Source organism: Equus quagga, chromosome 2 (genome assembly GCF_021613505.1).
Source record: "Equus quagga isolate Etosha38 chromosome 2, UCLA_HA_Equagga_1.0, whole genome shotgun sequence".
NCBI lineage: Eukaryota > Metazoa > Chordata > Mammalia > Perissodactyla > Equidae > Equus > Equus quagga.
Genome location: NC_060268.1, coordinates 140,396,812 through 140,416,414, shown reverse-complemented (window position 1 = coordinate 140,416,414; position 19,603 = coordinate 140,396,812). Strand labels below are relative to the sequence as shown.

The following is a 19,603-nucleotide window of genomic DNA, read 5'->3' as shown; positions in this document are numbered from 1 at the left end:
TGACACACAATAAACATACTAGTTTGGCTTAATAAAGGATTTGCTATGCCTTACTTTTAAGAAGCTCCAGAACCTTTAAAAATGAGCACTTATTATACCAGTAAAATAGGATACCCACGTGTTTTCTTGCTACCAATTGAACTATTTCAGAAAGAGAAATTAAGAGAGTTTCAGAGCAGGACTAGAATTAACTGTCTAATTCGGAAGTTTCTTAGATTACCTGAAGAGAAATATGAAAAACATTTTTATGGATTGTTTCTTTTAGAATTTTAAGACAGGGAGAATTACATACTATATTGTAATATCTGGCAGAGATTCATTTGATCACTATATTTTTAAAAATTTAATGTAAAAGAAAAATGTAAAACATTTAGTCTCTACATCAGTATTTATGCTCCTTGTGATGACACTCAAATAATTTGGCAGGATTCTGAGTAGTTGGCAGTTTCTACAAAATATACCAACTAAAGAGTACAAATGACTACACTGTATCATGTCACATTCTTCTAAAACACAAATATCGAACTTTCACCACATGCCACCACACAGCACTGCTAGGGCAACATCTTTGCAGAGTTACTGAGCTCCTCTGAAATGGGGGATCTAAGCATGACAAGGAGAGATCAAATATCATCATTACCATAGCTATAATTATCTGTTTGGCAAAATAAGCTCTGTATAGAATCACTCATTAAAACAAAATTATTTACTAAAATTAAATGTTTTAGTTCAGCTCAGCTTACACATTCAAGGGAATTGGTTATATATTCAATGGAACAGTAAGAAAATCAAATATAGATTGGCCTTTATCATGTTTATTTTTTTGTCCCTGGTTAAAAAGACAAACTGTTTTCATTGTAGAACATTTAGAAAATACAGATTAATTTTTTCTTTTCTGCAGACACATACAAGATTTATTTCTAATTTATTTAAATGCATCATAACCACTCATTAACTTCATATGCTTTCATGCTCAAAAGGGCCTGACTTTTCAGAAATCATCAAAACTCAAATTTTTATGATTTTTTTAATGTTTCTAAAATTTAACATAGACACTTAAATTTGTTTAAACAGGCACCAGCAATACTGTGGGCATTTTTGGCCAATTCCAAAGTATGTGCCAGAAAAAAAAAGTTTATGCCAACTCTTCAAAGGAGTAAAGGGAACGTTTCTAATGCAGCGCAATAAATCCATGATGAAGTGAACCAATGAAGGCATTATGTATATTATAGGAGTTTTCAAAAATATGTAGGTTGAATTCCAGGAAAAATGTCATTCTCTAACAAGCCAATTGATAAATTCTTTTTTTTAAACAATATAAATCTGGAAAACAGTGTTTAGAATAGACAGAAATCATAAATCAGACAGGCCTAAGAGAAGCTCCACTATGGAATTAGTAGACAAAATGAGCCACAGTGCACATTCTAACACTTAGTTTAAAATAGAAACCAAGACCCAAGAGATTATCATTTTACTGCCACCTAATAGAGACTGAGAATCTTTAAATATTTGTACATTAAAGTTTAGACAGGTTAGGAGAGTGTTGTGGAACAAAAGTGCTAATTATGTTTATTTTGGGGTTTGATAAAGAAAATTACCTTTTGGAGGAAGAACTTAATATGAATTAGGTATCAGTTATTAATTGCAGCTGACAACCTAAATGAAAATTCAGACTTCTTCCTCTGCTCTAAACCTTTTGTAAAATTCTCTATCTCTAAGAACTTTCCATTTTCCATTAACCGTTCCTCAATTGTCATGTCTAATAAGCTATGGATCTTAATCCTTATCAGATTCCAGTCAATTGAACTTAGCAGTGTGTAAGTCTTACCTTGTGGTCCACTTCTTTTGGAGGAATACTACAAGTCTCATTTAGATGACTAGGTGACTGTATGCATGATAGTCAACTCTGCCTTTGACAAAGAAAAATTCCAGGAGGCATCTGGATGCATTCTTAGATTGATTCTGAATCAAATGACTTCCTCACATGCAAAACTAAACAGCACTTGTAGTCTTTGAAAGAGTTGTGATCAGAATATAATTCAAGTAAAGTATTTCCAGGGAATGGCGTAATTTAAATGCATACAGGGAAAAAAATTGAAGGTGAACTGTTTGCGGATTTGGATTGAAGCTGTCGTTTAGTACTTCCACACATAACAGATGTAGGGTTGAAATTAGCAGAAATCCCCCTTAGATAAGTCATTCTTAAAACATAAAGCTCACTCACCGTTCCGACTCTCTTCATCAATAGCAACTATGGTAGCTGGTGGGCCTCCCCTCGCTAGTTTGCAATCTAAAGAGAGAAAACAACCAATGGTAAGAAGTCACAATTGCAGGGGCGCTCATTCTGGGATCAAATTCATTGAGATGTATATTGATATTTAAAAATAAAAATCCTACAATCAAATTAATATGCATCATTACTTTTAACAATTCTTTATTTTTAAAAAATTTTCATAAGAACCACATAGATTCCTTACCACACTATAACACAGTCACTCTGTACACCAAGAAACTATTCAATTCTTACTAGAAAACACCAGTAGAGACCACTGGGGAGCAGAAGTCCTTCAGGACAGAGATAATGGGATGGTAATTTAACCCAAAGAAATAACATAAAGGAATGATTAACATGGATAAATTGTAATTAGAGCTTCACAACAGAAACAAACATAATTGGACTTTAATTGTGATAAAGGGTCTAATTAAAGAGAGCGAATAGAATTCTAATAATGTTCTAAAGAGAATAAAACAAAGACAGACAAGCAATGCTCATGAGGTTGTTTGGAATTTTTATTTTTGTCATCTTACCCTCATATTGCCAGTCTGGAGTCAAAAGTATAGAGTCATCAATGGAAGCAGATCAGAAAAATGGAGGAAAGAAAGGAAGAAAGAATATATGTATATATTTAGCACAGATTTAAAGACATTAATAGCATTATACAATAACAGATACATCACCAAATGATTTGTGGAAAAGAAATATATAAAATCCTTATATCAGATATTGCAGTTCTAATATAATATAAATATATTAACTTTATAAAATATGTTTTTAGCATCTTAAAAATTTATTATAGATAGACTTTAAAATAACACAAAGTACATCTATATGTTTGCTATGAAAAGGTAAATAAGACTTACTTATGAATAGTCTATTGTCCCTGTGTTGAACAAACCTTAAGAATACTGCCTGTCAATCAGTGGTGACGACTAATTCATTATTTCAAACACTGCTAATATCCTGCCATTAATCTCAGGATAACGAACATATAAATATTATAAAGAGCTATAATATCCATGATAATTAAAACATGAAGGCTTTGCCTGTGAGATGTCAAATGTACACTTCTGAGAAGTAAGGCACTCTCCCAGGAGGTACTTGGTGAGTCTTACAGGGCTGTGTTATGCAGTTAAATGTACATGGCACATTTTTGTGACTGCAGTGTAAATCAAATTTGCTTAAAGCCATCCAAGTATGTGTGTTATTTGAAAGGTGATTTCATGCTCCATTATTTATTTACTTATTAAAATTCTATTTATTATGCACATGGGCATGACTAATAAGACCTTTGACAAGGACTATTCTACTTTGTAAGGTATGTGGTCTTTCACATGAAGCTCAAAATCTTGGAGATCTACAATTTTTCTTTCTTCATCCTTGTCAATAATCAAGGAATTTCAAGTTACAACATTTTTAGATCTAAAATATTTCATACTCATTACACTCCTTCCTCCCCTTCCTATATCTGCTGCCATGGCACAGGTGCTCACTATTTGTCATCCCTAATTTTAAAAATTATTTTATTGAGTTCATATTGGTTTATAATATTGTGTAAATTTCAAGCGTACATAACTATATATCAGTTTCTGTCTAGACTGCATGGTGTTCACCACCAATAGTCTAGTTTTTATCTGTCACCATACATATGTACCCCTTGGTCACTCTTACTCTTGCAATGATTTCCTCACCTATCTCCCAGAAGCTTTGTTCTTATCCTACATTCATCTATTCATTCTACGTGAATTATGTTCATGCACCATTCATGCATAAATAATGACACTTCTCTACACAAACACCTGGTATGTTTCCTTTGGTGTAAAAGAAAAAACTGGGAGGATACCAAAGTTTTTCAAACCTAAATAGTTTAGGGTAAAATTTCAAAGGATGCTACAGTCTCATCATCCTTTATTTAGAATTAAGCACCACGCCCTTCAATCACATCAGACTCCTTACTTTTGCTGGAACATACCTTGTATTTTTAGGGAAGTTTTGTTACCTAGGTTCATTTCTGCCTCTACTTCTGCCCGGCAAATCCCTTCTTCTCTTGGTAGAACTAGATTTTACATATTCCTTGAAAACTGGTCCACATCCCCAGTCAAGAATTTATATTTCACTCCCATGTTCTCATAATGTGTTGTTCATCTAGTTTCTTATTCCTTTATGCATTCAAAAATTATTCATGATTCAGTCAAATTTGTAGATGAATTACTCTGTGCTGAACATGGGAATAAAAAATAAATAGCTCCTTTCTTCAAAGATCTCAAGTGGGGAAGGTTAGAGAACAAATAGAACATAGACACAGAAACAAACATACAGGTATAGTACAATGTGCTATATGTGAAGTCAATCCTTTAATAAATTCGCTAATGATACAAATGATTAAAAGAAAGAAGATACAATATATATGGAGAGTAGAAATGGGATAACAAGAAGGCAGGGGAGGATTGTGAAGGAAAGAATAAAGGAAGCGTAACTAGTTCTTACAAGAAGCAACTCTTGGATTACCAAACATCTCTTCCATTTGTATTTCAGAGAGAAATTACTTTTCAAGACTATTTGTTTCCCCTATATATATGGCCACTGTCTTAGTTAAGACCATCATAGGTGCAGAGAGTAGACATAAAGTGTTGTGTACTTGTGTGTGAATATTGGTGGAGGAGTAGATATTTAATCAATAGCTTCACGGGCAGGCAGGGTGAAGGAAAAGGAAAGAAGGAGGAAGTTGGGCATAAGTATTTAAAACTTACCAATTGGTTACTATTAAATTTATGGACGAACTTTGTATATACAACTAAGCCAAGTACAGTTCCCCATATCCCAGCGCTGCCTAACTAACCCCCTTACTCTTTCTGCTCTCATAGTTCATTCTCCAGCCACAACAAACCAAATTTATGTTTGCTGTGCCATCTGCTGAAACACCCTTCCTCCTCTGCTTCCCCTGGTTAACTTCTATTTCTCTTTCCAGAACCTGGCAAGGCTTCCCTTCTTCTAGAAAATCTTCCTTGTTTTTAGTCTAAATTAAATGCCTCTTCTCTGTATTCTTTCAGTACACACTAAATTCCAGGGGAAAATAGTGTGTCTTTCTGACAACAGCTCCTTCACACCAAGTCTGTGTCACATTCTTCTTAGTAACCTCAGAACCTGGCAAAGGTTGGTCCTGAAAGAAGGTGTGTGGGATTTTTCAGAACTACGGTCTGCCCAGCTACAATCTCCATTGGACATCCCTATGTGAGAGCTGCTCCGAAGTCTCTGTTCTCATTATGTCCTCACCAGCAGAAACAGCCCAGGAGTAAAGGCTCAGCTACAGTTCCTCCCGGTCAGATTTCTTTAGATGACTTGCACTAAGCTTTATTCTTCCAGCAGGTTCCAGATCTCTCCAATAAGATGTTTTCACATCCAACAAATACTTTACTTATTCTGGATCAAACAAAAAATAACTTAAAAAATATTTTAAAGACTCACAGGACTAATGAAGAGAGATTAGTCAGATACAGAAAAATAAACTATTAATAACATTGTTCACAACAGCCAGTGTTTGTTTTGGATGACACATTCATGAAAGTATAATTCATTAGTTTTGAAATGCACAAAAATATTTTTAATAACAAGTATATTAAGAATTGTCTTGAAAAAAAGTAATTTTGAATGGAATAGCCAGGGAGGTGTTGTGAATGCAAAATATCCAAATGGAGATCAAAGTGAAGACTAGAAAGCAATCTGGGGGCCCGGTGATCCTGTTCTCTATGGTCTATGGATAATCCGTCTGCCACAGGAAACACGGGTTAGCTGATGACTCCTGTACCTTGAAAATGGACTTCATTAATCTATTTAATTTCACTATTGACTGTTCTGGTTAAACCACAAATTCATTGTTTTTCATGCCTCAAATTTCTAACTTCTCAGGCCCCTACCTGATTCCCATATCCAATTTGTTGTAAAGCACAACACGTGAATACGAATACCTGAACACTCAGTGTGATTTATTTCTGCATTTTTGTCATCAAGCTAAAACTAAGCCATTTATTTTTAAATAATCTCAGACACAGGTTGGATTTAAAACCAAAAAGAAGTAATCGAAAGATATGTAATGATTGGTTTCAAAGGTACTAAGCCTGCAATACTGTGTTGTTATCATAACCTGAAGCTTAAGAGCAGGTCATAGACAGGACATCTGAGAGACTTGACTGCATGGCAGGGAAAACATTTATTTACCAAACATTTCCTCTTCTCATCTTCCTATGAATTGCCTTCCTCCCCTTTGAAGTCCCACACCCCCATCCCTTTCCTTAGCTCAGGGTGGGATATAAGCCTCAACTGCCCGGCTGCCTTTGAGTGTCATATCTTTGTACATAACGAAGTTTGCTTTTCTCCTGTTAATCTGTCTTGTTATACAGGGGGATGTCAGCCAAGAACCTATAAGTATAGAGGGAAAAGTATTTTTCCTCCCCTACAAGTGAAAAGCTACCACTAAAGTAAAGAAAGGCATATGAAACTGGTAAACAGTTAGCCATTGATGATTAGGTAGCTAGTAACTGAAGTTTTTTTTCTTTTTTTTGCATTTACTGATTATAGCCTTTAGCTGTTCCCCTGCCCATTGTTAACTGTGCTGCTTAGGCAATATGCTATCTGACTCTCACCAGGTTCCTATAGAGAAAATCTCCCTGGCACCTGGGTCACCATGGTAATGGGTGTTTGAGCTGTTTTTCAGGAATTATGGCCCCCTTCTCCAGTTCAGGCCAACTGAGACCATGAACCCACCAACTGAGCCCATGCAGATGCCTGGTAAGTGACCTTTTGACATTAAGAGGCTAAAAACTCCACCCTCAGATCATGCTAACGCCACCATTTTGTGAACATGCGTCCTATGAAGAGGCATGATGTCTGACTCCGCTCGTGCAGATCATCAATTATGTCACATCTCTTCACCTCCAATCACCTATTTCCACACTTCAGACCACCTTGCCCGCTAATGCATAAATATCCCTGAGTCCCCATTTTCAGGGAGGCGGATTTGAGACCCATTCTCCTGTTTCCTCGTTTGGCTGCCTTGTGATTAAAGCTCTTTCTCTGCTACAATCTCATCATCTCAGTGTTTGGCTTCCCAGGCGGTGAGTAAAAGTGAACCTGGTTCAGTAACATATAGATGATTTTGTAGGAATTGGGGTTTCTTTGGGATTAGTTATGAAAAATTGAGAAAGAGGAATAATGAAAAGAGAAGGAAGGAGAAATTTTTCATTTGCTTCCTATTATCTACAGTTTCTATTAGAATTCTACACTCTGATCATCCAATTGCCTAGCCTGAAGAACTATTATGGAGCAAGATTACTCCAATATCCTATTAATAGCAAGGATGCATTCTTAGCTCTTTCATGACTTTATCAAATTGCACCTTAAAGAAATAAAACTCAAAGACCTCAGATACCAAAGCTTCCATGACATGAAAAATCACAAATACTTTTGCGCCACCTTAGAATTTTTACTCGGCTATTTCCTTACCAGCTCCCTATGATTATCAACGAATAGCACTCAGCAGAGTATTTGATGTATTTTTTTTTCTTTTTCTCTCCAAATCCCCCCAGTAGATAGTTGTATATTTTTAGTTGTGGGTCCTTCTGGTTGTGGCATGTGCGACGCTGCCTCAATGTGGCCTGACAAGCGGTACCAAGTCCACGCCCAGGGTCTGAACAGGTGAAACCCTGGGCCACCAAAGCAGAGAGCACAAACTTAACCACTGGGCCACAGGGCCGGCCCCCTATTTGATGTATTATTATCATTCAATATATTTGGTGAACATGGGAATATCCTCCTACATGGCAAATGAATAAAATAAATAACCTATTAAATCCCTAGTAGTAGTCATTCCAAATCTTATGCTGGAGTATTTTAAGATGCTGAAGGAATTGATTCCTAGCATAGTATAGAGGTTAAGAACATGAGCTTTGGAGTCAAAAAACCTAATTTCGAGTGCTAAATTTGGCTTTTAATAGTTGTGTAATATTGAACAGACTATTAACTTCTCATACCTCAGTTTACATAAATAGGATAATAGTAAATATAACTACCTCTTAGATTTATTACAACAAGGATACAAGAAATAATCTATGATAATTTCTTAGAATAGTGCCTGGCAAAATGCACAGGCAGAATAGATAGATACACCTTTAATTTTTACACTATTATTTTCAGAAGAAATATATTTGGAGAGTATTTCCTATTTTTTTCCTTTAATCAAAAGACAGTGGAGAATCCCTTGGCTCTCCCTAAGTATTCAGCGAGGGCTGAGTTTATTTATGTACATTGTTGTGAAGTGCATTCTCATTAGGAATAAGGGAAGTCACATGAAATGTCACTGGTGGTCTGCATGGACAGAAATACGTTGGAATTCCTATTCCAGATATCAATCTAGAGACACTAACCTTGATTGAATTTACTAGAGGCAAACAGAATCCTTGAACCTTAGGTTTCAAAAAATGATGGTGTGCTCACTGTCATCCACTGGTCCCACTGCGCTAGTCTTCATATGTGCTGATGACCAAATGATCAAGCAGAAAGATCAAGAAACAGTTACAGATTTCCTGAAACCTTTACTCTTCTCAACATTTTTCTATTATCTACTTGGATATTCAACGTCATCTAGTCTCTCTTGTTTAAAAGCTTGCGTTTGCATGCATGTGCACACACACACACACACTGAATCAGTTGCTTAGTTCAAAGCAATTTGGCCTCTCATTCAAAGGGTTAATGTACTCTCCTTAAATTTCATGCTGCACAAACATTTTACTTTCAATTTTCTTGTCATGAGCAGCAGCAGAGGGACTATTCTCATTTTTTCTATTGATCTTCAGAATATTCATTTCCAGGAAAATACATATAGGAGTGAAATCTTAAGACAGGAATTCCTTGTCTTATATTTCAACTCTCATTCAAAAGAAAAGGAGTTTGACCTTGAAATTTATAAGATCAATGGAACCATACTTTAAGTTACATTGTCTAAAACTACAGTCAACAAGGATGTGGCCATGACTAAAGAAAAGCAAAACAAAATGGGTAAACTAAGACATAGCAATAAGTCAATTCAAGAATAAAATATGTTCTTGGTGATTACTCTGTCAGCACTGATATTTAGATTTCAAATCTTACCATGGAGGGAGGAAGGTATATTTTATGATGCCTTAGTGTCATCATTAATTGGATTATATAATTTGATCAATATGTTCCAACAACATGGTCTAGTAATGACCACTGAAGTCATTAATGGTTATTGCTGTACAACACTGCTTTCATTAGCAATGTTTACTGTAGTGGCTATGACTCCGCCAGCCTCTACTTTTTTTTAAGGTTACTACTTACTTCATTTTATTCTAATTGTCTATCAGCAACAGTAAACTTGTACATGGATGGCATTTTGTGAGAGAGAGAAACCTATTCTTATTCTCAAGAAGTTAAAGAATCTGAGTAACCCAAGAAAGATAAGTCAGGGCTGCAGGAAGAAGGCAGGGCAGGAAATAAATTGTCAGTGTAAGTCTAATTAGAAGAGCAAATAATTTTTTTTCCTTGGTGAGGAAGATTGGCCCTGAGCTAACATCTGTGCCAATGTTCCTCTATTTTGTATGTGGGACACAGCCTGAGCATGGCTTGATGAGCAGTGTGTAGCTCCATGCCTGGGATCCAAACCTGCAAACCCTGGGTTGCTGAAGTGAAGTACGCAAACTTCACCACTACGCTACTAGGCCAGCCCCCAGATAAATATTTTTAAGGTTATTTTTGTTCACCGAATATATTACTATACTTCATTACTTTATAATTTCATGTAAATCCATTGTAAAACATGTTACTCTTTGGACCCAAATGTAATTTTCTTATATATAATTTACACTGCGTGAGTTAGAAGATGTTTGGGATTTCCTTCCATTGATAATGACAGCTTTTCCTTACTTGTCTAAACTTCCAGGGAGCAACCATGACTACATTTGAGAAATTTAAGATAGAAGGAATAATTCTTAGTCCAAGGTGTAATGTCACCACCGACATGAGAAGAAGCAGCATGGTATTGTGGTTATGGACGTGGCCTTGGGAGACAGACACATTTTACCACCTGTTAGCTTTCAGGGCCTTTGAAAGTTACTTAAACCCTCTGGAGCTCAGTTGCATTATTTGTAAAACACAAGCTGTTTTATAGAATTCTGCCTGACATATAGAAGTACTTTATATGTTATTGTTAGGTAAATTCTATTTTAACTAAATGACCTAATCACTTACAAAATGTGTCCCTCTCTACATTTTAAAAGCAATGACTTTTACATATTTTTAATGAAGTAGCATTTTATTACATTTTCCAACATTCAAAGGAAAGCCATATTTTATTAGCAGATCAAAATAAGTTTATGATATGTTAGCATTTTTGATAGGCATTTAACCTACTGGAATAGAAACAATACATTTAATTATAAGGCCGCAGATTGCTGAGGGTAACTGAATCATGGAAAGGATCTCTATTTGAAAATTATCAGAGGAATGCTTGCAACTAAAATAAAATTCAAAACTCTGCTTGGACAATCCAATACAAAGCAGATCGTGTACTCCTTCTAAAAGCTCTTTGCCAGACCTTGCTTTCTCTTATTCTAAAATCTTCCTAAACAGCTTTTTCTCTTGGTTATCTTGTCTTACCATGTTATCGAATTTGTCTTTATATTTTATAATTGAAATATAAAGGAGAAAGAAAGGGATAAGGGTTTGTGTCAATGAGGAAAAGAAAATTATCCAAGGAACACTACGAAAAGCAGTTAAAGGGTTTGCATCCATGTTATTTCCAAAAGCTAATTTGTTATTTTATTTTCAAATTATTCTCAATGAGGTAGCTCAGAGGAAATTCTCAATCATGAGTCGTACTAAGATACTCAACAAGGTCAAAAGATAGAAGCTGCAGCATCAATGTCACTTTTGAAATTGTATTCATGAAACAGGAATTCTTAATAAGTCTTTGTTTACAGCCTACTTTGCCTACTTAAACCAAATTCTTTGCCACATGCCAATTACCAAGGCTATCAACAAAAAAGCAAACTCTATGGATTAAATTATAAGGAAAAAATTTTAAGGTTTAATTGCTTATAATATTAAAGGAAATATTCATGTAAACATCACATCTATTTTCTTATTTTCCAGCTTTATTGAGATATTGTTGACATTTAACATATGTAAATTAAAGGCGTATGATGTGATGATTTGATACATGTATATATTGTGAAATGATTACCATAATAAGGTTTATTAACATCTACATACTCTCATATAATTAACATTTTTTTATGGTGATAACATTTAAGAGCTATTCTCTTAACTTTCTCGTATATAATACAGTATTGTTAATTATAGTCACCATGCCGTACATTAAACCCTAAGAAATTATTCATCTTAGAGCTGGGAGATTGTACCCTTTGACCATTATCTCACCATTTCCCCAGCCCCCCTGCTACCCCTCCCCACCAGTCCCTGGCAACTACCATCCTACTCTCTGTTTCTATGAGTTCAACTTTTATAGATTCTATATGTAAGTGAGAACATACAGTATCTGCCTTACTCTGCTTATTTCACTTAGCATAATGCCTTCAAGGTCCATCATGCTGTCGCAAAAGGCAGGATTTCCTTCTTTTTAAGGCTGAATAATATTACATTGTATACATATACCACATTTTCTTCATCTGTTCATCTACTGATGGTCACTTAGGTTGTTTCCATGTCTTGACAATTGTGAATAATGTTGCAATGAACATGGGGGTCCAGATATCTCTTCAATAGTGATGTCATTTTCTTTGAATATATACCCAGAAGTGGGCTGGCTGGATCATAAGGTAGTTCTATTTATAATATTTTGAGGAACCTCCATATTGTTTTCTAGCGTGGCTGTACCAATTTACATCCCTGCTGATGACACACAAGGATTCCCTTTCTCCACATCCTCACCAACACTTGTTATCTCTTGTCTGTTGGATAATAGTCATTCTAACAGGTATGAGGTGATATCTCATTGTGGTTTTGACCTGCATTTCCCTGATGATTAGTGATGTTGAGTTTCTTTTCACGTACTTGTTGGTCATCTGTATATTCTCTTTGGAAAAATGTCTGCTCAGCTCCTCTGCCCATTTTTTAATCTGATTGTTTGTTCTTTTGGTATTGAATGGTATGAGTTCCTTGCATATTTTGGATATTAATCCCTTGTCAGATAGATGGTTTGCAAACATTTTCTCTCATTCCATGGGTTGACTTTTTATTTTGCTGATGGTATCTTTTGCTATGCAGAAGCTTTTTTGTTTGATGTAGGCCCACTAGTTTAGTTTTGCTTTTGTTGCTTGCACTTTTGGGGTCATATCCAAAAAATCATTGCCAAGGCCAGTCAAAAAGCTTTTTTGTGTGTCTGTTTTTGTGCCAGTACCATACCGTTTTGATTACTATGGCTTTGTAATAAAGATTGAAAGCAGGCATCATGATGCCTCCAGCTTTGTTCTTCTTTCTCAGCATTGCTTTATCTATTTAGGGTCTTTTGTGGTTCTATACAAATTTTAGAATTGTTTTTCTACTTCTGTGAGAAAATGCCATTGGAATTTTTATAGGGATTGCATTAAATCAATAGATGGCTTTGTGTAGTGTGTACATTTTAACAATATTAATTCTTCTGATCCATGAGCATGAGACGTCTTTCCATTTATGTGTGTTTTCTTCAATTTCTTTCATCAATATCTTACAGTGTTCAGTGTACAGGTCTTTCATCTCCTTGGTTTAAATTTATTCTTAAGTATTTTATCATTTTTATGGTATTGCAAGTGGCATTGCTTTATTTTTCAGGTAATTCATTGTTAGTGTATAGAAATACAAGTGATTTTTGTATGTTGATTTTATATCTAACAAATGTACTGAATTTGTTTTTTAGTTCTAAAACTTTTTTGGTGGAGTCTTTAGGAATTTTCTTATTTCAGATCATATCATCTGCAACCAGAGACAATTTTTCTTCTACCTTTCTGATATGAATGTGTTTTATTTCTTTTTCTTTCCTAATTACTCTGGCTAAGACTTCCAGTATTATGCTGATGGAATGGTGAGAGTGGGCACTCTCATCTTGTTACTGATTTTAGAGAAAAAGCTTTCAGCTTTTCTTTATTGAGTATGATATTAGCTATGGGCTTGTTGCATAGAGTATTTTTTACATTAAAATACATTCCTTCTATACGCAGTGTGTTGAGAATTTTTATCATGACTGGATGTTGAATTTTGTCAAATGCTTTTGTCTGTATCTTTTGAGATGATTATATGATTTTTCTCTTTCATTCTATTAATGTGCTATATCACATTTATTGATTTGAATAGCATCCTTCATCCCAAGAATAAATCCTACTTAACCATGGTGTATGATCCTTTTAATGTGCTGTTGGTTTCAGTTTGCTAGTATTTTCTTGAGAATTTTTGCATCTATATTCATCATGGATATTGGCCTGTAGTTTTCCTTTCTTGTAATGTCCTCATCTGGCTTTATTAACAGAGTAATTATGGTCTCATAAAATGAATTTCAAAGTGTTCTCTCCTCTTCAACGTTTTGAAAGAGTTTGAGAATGATTGGCATTAATTCTTTAAATGTTTGGTAGAATTCAGTGAACTCATCTGGTCCTGGGTTTTTCTTTGTTGGGAGGTTTTGGTTCAATCTCCTTACTTATTATTGATATGCTCAAGTTTTCTATTTCTTCATGATTCAGTCTTAGTAAGTTGTATGCTTTTAGGAACTTATCTGTTTTTTCTAGGTTATCCAATTCGTCGGTGTATAATTGTTCACAGTAATCTCTTATGATCCTTTGTATTTCTGTGGCGTCAGTTGTAATGTGCCCTCTTTCATTTATGATCTTATTTGGTTGAATCTTCTCTCTTTTTTCTTAGTCTAGTAAAATGTTTGTTAATTTTGTTTATATTTTCAAAAAAACAGCTCTTAATTTCATTGATCTTTTCTATTGTTTTTCTGTTCTCTGTATCATTTATTTCTGTTCTGATCTTTGTTGTTTCCTTCTTTCTGCTAGCCTTCAGCTTAGTTTGTTCTCTTTCTAGTCCCTTGAAATGTATAGTTAACTTGTTTATTGGTGATCTTTCTTTCTTTCTTTCTTTTTTTTTGAAAAAGATTAGCCCTGAGCTAACATCTGCTGCCAGTCCTTCTCATTCTGATGAGGAAGACTGGCCCTGAGCTCATATCCATGTCCAGCTTCCTCTACTTTATATGTGGGACACCTTCCACAAAATGGCTTGACAAGTAGTTCATAGGTCCGCATCTGGGATCTGAACCAGCAAACCCCAGGCCACCAAAGCAGAACATGCAAACTTAACTGCTGTGCCACTGGACTGGACCCTCTTTTTTGTTAATGTTGGCAGTTTTCACTAAAGTTTCCTGTTAGCATTGCTTTTGCTGCATCCCATACGTTTTGGTATATTGTGTTTCCATTTTTGTTTATTTCAACTTTTTAAAATTTATCTTTTGATTTCTTCTTTGACCCCTTGCTGTTCAAGTGTGTGTTGCTTAATTTCCAAATATTTGTGAATTTTCCAATTTTCCTCCTGCTATTGTTTTCTTGCTTTATACCATTGTTGTCAGAAAAGATATTTGGTATGATTTCAGGCTTCTTCCATTTGATAAAGTTTGTTTTGTGACCTAACAAATGAGCTATCCTGGAGAACAGTCTATGTACATTTGAAAAGAATGAGTATTCTGCAGCTATTGTGTGCAATACTGTACTGTATATGTCTGTTAGTGCATTTGGTGTAAGGTATGATTCACATCCAATGTTTCTTTACTGACATTATGTCTGGATGAACTAACCATTGTTGAGAGTGGAGTATCGAAGTCCCTGCTATTATTGTATTCTTGTCTATTTATTCTGTCAGATCTGTTAATATTTGCTTAATATATTTAGTTGCTCCGATACTAGGTGCATATATCTTTACAATTGTTATATCTTCTTGTTAAATTGATCCTCTTTTTATTATATAATAAACTTCTTTGTCTCTTGTTACAGTTTTTGACTTAAAGTCTATTTTGTTTCATATACGTATAGCTATACATGCTCTCTTTTGGTTTCTATTTGCATGAAATATCTTTTTCCATCACTTCACTTTGAGCCTATGCGTGTTCTTTTTTTTTTTTTTTTTTGAGGAAGATTAGCCCTGAGCTAACTGCTGCCAATCCTCCTCTTTTTGCTGAGGAAGACTGACCCTGAGCTAACATCCTTGCCCATCTTCCTCTACTTTATACGTGGAATGTCTACCACAGCATGGCTTGCCAAGCAGTGCCATGTCCACACCCAGGATCTGAACTGGCAAACCCCAGGCCGCCGAAGCAGAACGTGCGCACTCAACTGTTGAGCCACCAGGCCAGCCCCCTATGTATGTTCTTAAGTTGAAGTGAGTCTCTTGTAGGCAGCATATAATTGGGTCTTGTTTTTTTAACCACTCAGGCACTCTATGCCTTTTGATTGGAGAATTTATTCCATTTACATTTAAAGTAATTATTGATAGGTAAGGACTTATAATCCCTTCTTATTAATTCTTTTCTGGCTGTTTTCTAGTTCCTTTGCTCTTTTCTTCTTCTTTTGCTATATTTATTGTGATTTGAAGATTTTCTGTAGCGAAGCATTTTGATTTCCTTCTCTTTATCTTTTGTATATCTCTTGAAAATTTTTACTTTTTGGTTACCATGGGGTTTACATAAAACTTATAGATATGGCAGCCTATTTTAAGCTGATAACAACTTATATTCAATCACATACAAAAACTCTACACTTTTACTCCCTCCTCACCGTAATTTCACTATTTTTTTTTAAAGATTGGCACCTCAGCTAACATCTCTTGCCAATTTTTTTTTCTTTCTTCTTCTCCCCAAAGCCCCCAGTACATAGTTGTATATTCTAGTTGTAGATCCCTCTGGCTCTGCTACGTGGGATGCCACCTCAGCATGGCTTGATGAGTGGTGCTAGGTCCTCACCCAGCATATGAACCTGCAAAACTCTGGGCTGCTGAAGTGGAGCACAGAAATTTAACCACTCAGCCATGGGGCTGGCCCCCATAATTTTACATTTTTGATCACAATTTACCTTTTTTTCTATTGTGTATCCATTAACTAGTTATTGTAGCTATAATTATTTTTAATACATTTATCCCTTAAACCTTTGCACTAAAGGTTAAGTTATTATAACTTATACTATGATAATTTAACTTTATACTAAAGTTAAATGATTAACACATCACCTTATTGCAGTACTAAAATAATCTTAACTTGAGTATATACTTACCTTTACCAGTGTTTTTTAAATTTTTTATATGTCTTATGGTTACCAATTAGCATCCTTTCATTTCAGCTAAAAAACTCCTTTCAGCACTTCTTGTAAGTCAGGTGTAGTGGTCTCTGCTTCATTTCTACAAGACAAGTTTGCCAGGTACAGCATTCTTGGTTGGCACTTTTTTCTTTCAGGACTTTCAATGATCATCCCTCTCTCTCCTGTCCTACAAGTTTTCTGCTGAGAAATCCACCAGTAGTCTTATGAGAATTCCCTAATATGTGAGGAATTTTTTGTCTTGCTGTTTTTAAAATTCTCCCTTTGATTTTAGATACTTTTACAGTAATGTGTCTTTCAGAAGACTATTTTGGGTTAAAATTTTGGGGGTGATCTACTAACTTCTTGAACATGAATGTACAACTCCTTCCCCAGGTTGGGGAGGTTCTCAACCTTTATTTCTTTAAATAAGCTCTATGCTACTTTCTCCCTGTCATCTCCTTCTGGCACTCCAGTAAAGCATAGATCATTTCTTTTTATGGTATTTCATAATTCACTTAGACTTTCTGTGCTCTTTTTAATTCTCATTTTTTTATTCTCCTCTGACAAGGTGATTTCAAATAACCTATCTTCTAGTCCACTAATTCTTTATTCTACTTGGTCAAGTTGACTATTGAAGCTCTCTATTGAATTCTTCAGTTCAATCATTGTATTCTTCAACTCAAGGATTTCTTTTTATTTTCTAACGGTTTCTCGTTTTTCATTGAACTTCTCATTTTATTCATTTATTATTTTTCTAATTTAATTTAGTTTTTATGTGTGTTTGACCAAATTTCTTTAAGAGGATTATTCTGAATTCTTTGTCAGTTCATAGATCTCCATTTCTTTAGGGTCAATTATTGGAGTTTTATTAGTTTCCTTTGGTGATGTCATGTTTTCTTGATTATTCGTGATCCCTGTGGCTTTGCATTGGTGTCTGTACAATTGAGGAAGTAGGCACCTCTTCCATTCTTTACATAGTTGCAAAGCCTTGCACCAGTCAGCCCAACCAGAGATTCTGGTTGGGTGGTCTGGTGGTGTCTGTGAGAAGGCTTGCTGTTAGAGTCCTTGAGTGTGCAGGTTTGCTGCCCAGAGCAACAGGTGGGCAGGCCTGGTGCTTGAGTACACGGGGACCAACCCAGTGCCTGGGCCTACAAGAGTGAGCTGGAGCCTGGGTTCACTGGGGTAGGCTTGCCAATTGAGTCTGAAGTGATATCCTGGGATCTGGGTCTGCATGGATGGATCTGGATTCTGGCTTCACAAGGAACAATCAGGTGCCAGTTACCACTAGTGTGGGCTCAGCATTTGGGTCTGCAGCATCCAGCCTAGTGCTGGGATGGGCCAGGAACATGGTTTCATAGAAGCTTCCCTGTAGGCTGGGGGAATGGGGCCCAGCCTGGTGCTAGTGTAAGCCTGGAGACTGGTTCTGTGGTGGCTGGTTCTGTGGGGGACTGTGTGGTGTTGGGTTGGGCTGGGAGTCTGGGTCCACAGGATCTACTCTGGATTCTAGGTCTGTGGAGGCTGGTTTTTCACTGGGGTGGACCAAAATTCTAGGTCTGTAGCAGTGGCCTGATGCTGGCCTGGGCATGGAGGCTGGGGTTGTGGGTACCCACCTAGTGCCTGAGTTCATGGGAGTTAACTGGGGGCCTGGCGCCACAAGAACTGCCTAGGGCAGCAGGAGACAGCTGAAGTTGGAAAGAGCCAGGAGCCTGGGTTCATAGAACCCTGCTGGATTTCATGGGAGCCAGCCAGCGCCAGGGTGGGCCAGGAACCTGATATTTGTTTTCCAGGTATAACAGACTTTCATTTAAAGCAGATCTGCCAAAATTATAAGATCCTACATGTTGAAATAACTTCCTTACTTAAATGAAACAATATTGGCTTATATTTCTGGAACCTCAGAAGAGTGTACTAATATTTAACTTCCCGTTTCATCATTTAAGATATAACTATTTTTATTAACATATAAAGCAGGGGAGTTGTTAGAGGAAGCAGGAATAAGTTGGTTTCTCTGTCTGGCAGAAAAACTTTATATATTTGAATATATAAAGATAACAGGAAATCCAGCAATATTTTTCCATTACCTTATATTCTCATTTCTCAATGCCATGGAGAAAGTTAGGTCTGAGGTTCTATTATCAAAGGGGAAAGTCTGAGAATGAAATGGGCAGAGGCCTGAGACTGAGAGTTATAGAAGAAGAAGAATGTAAAAGATAACAAAAAACACAGAACACTCATTTCCTACTTTCTCCATGTATCTCATCTTGCTTTCACAGCTCTTCCTCAGATACAATTCCATCTAGTAACTTAATTTGCTTAGGATTATACAGCCAGAAGTCATTCCAGAGGAAAGCTGAACACAGAAACACAAGCTTCATATGAATTTATGTTCTTTCCATTACTTCACAGGGAGCACAATGTGTCAGAGGGGTAATGTCTGCATGTGTCAATTATTTTTAAAATGACATTTTTTTGGTTAACACATCATCCATTTCTGCATCATAAGCCTTGTAGAGAGTGATATCAAAGCCAAATCAGACTTGCAATATGATCTGACATATGTTGGGTAGAAAGAAAACTTTTGCTGGCAAGTTTGGCGGAACATACTATGGCCCCAAGTTGAAAAGATGCATGTGCGCAAATTAATTCTTTCCAGAAAAGTGAGCTAAGCCTCACTTTTTTGACCATGGCCATAATAATAAAAACATATCATTCATAAACTGAGTTTTGGGGGAGATTAGAAGTTTTTTTCTTTAGAGTTCTTCAAAACTGAAAATACTAAAGTACTGAAAGACAAGTATTTTACTACCCTTGGCATTTACAGATGATATTTTTGACAGTTTGCTCTTCACATGTGCAACATACGATGAAAAAAGCTTTATGTGCTGCACAGTTTATCATTCATAGGTTCATTTTTAGACTATCTTCTCTATACAGATACCTGTAGTTTTGAAGATCTGCTGCTAGTTAAGAGGCCTTCTCAAGG

The 19,603-nt window shown here is 35.9% G+C and overlaps 1 protein-coding gene across 1 annotated transcript in view; it reads right to left on the bottom strand.

The window, feature by feature from the left end:
* Positions 1-19,603, bottom strand: part of PCDH15 (protocadherin related 15) — an 874,042-nt gene that overhangs the window by 618,493 nt on the left and 235,946 nt on the right. The window contains exons 3-4 of the mRNA XM_046654051.1: positions 2,809-2,823; positions 2,225-2,290 (exon numbers count right to left, since the gene is read on the bottom strand). Of these exons, the coding sequence (XP_046510007.1) occupies positions 2,225-2,290; positions 2,809-2,823 (81 nt within the window). The remainder of the gene's footprint in view (positions 1-2,224; positions 2,291-2,808; positions 2,824-19,603) is intronic.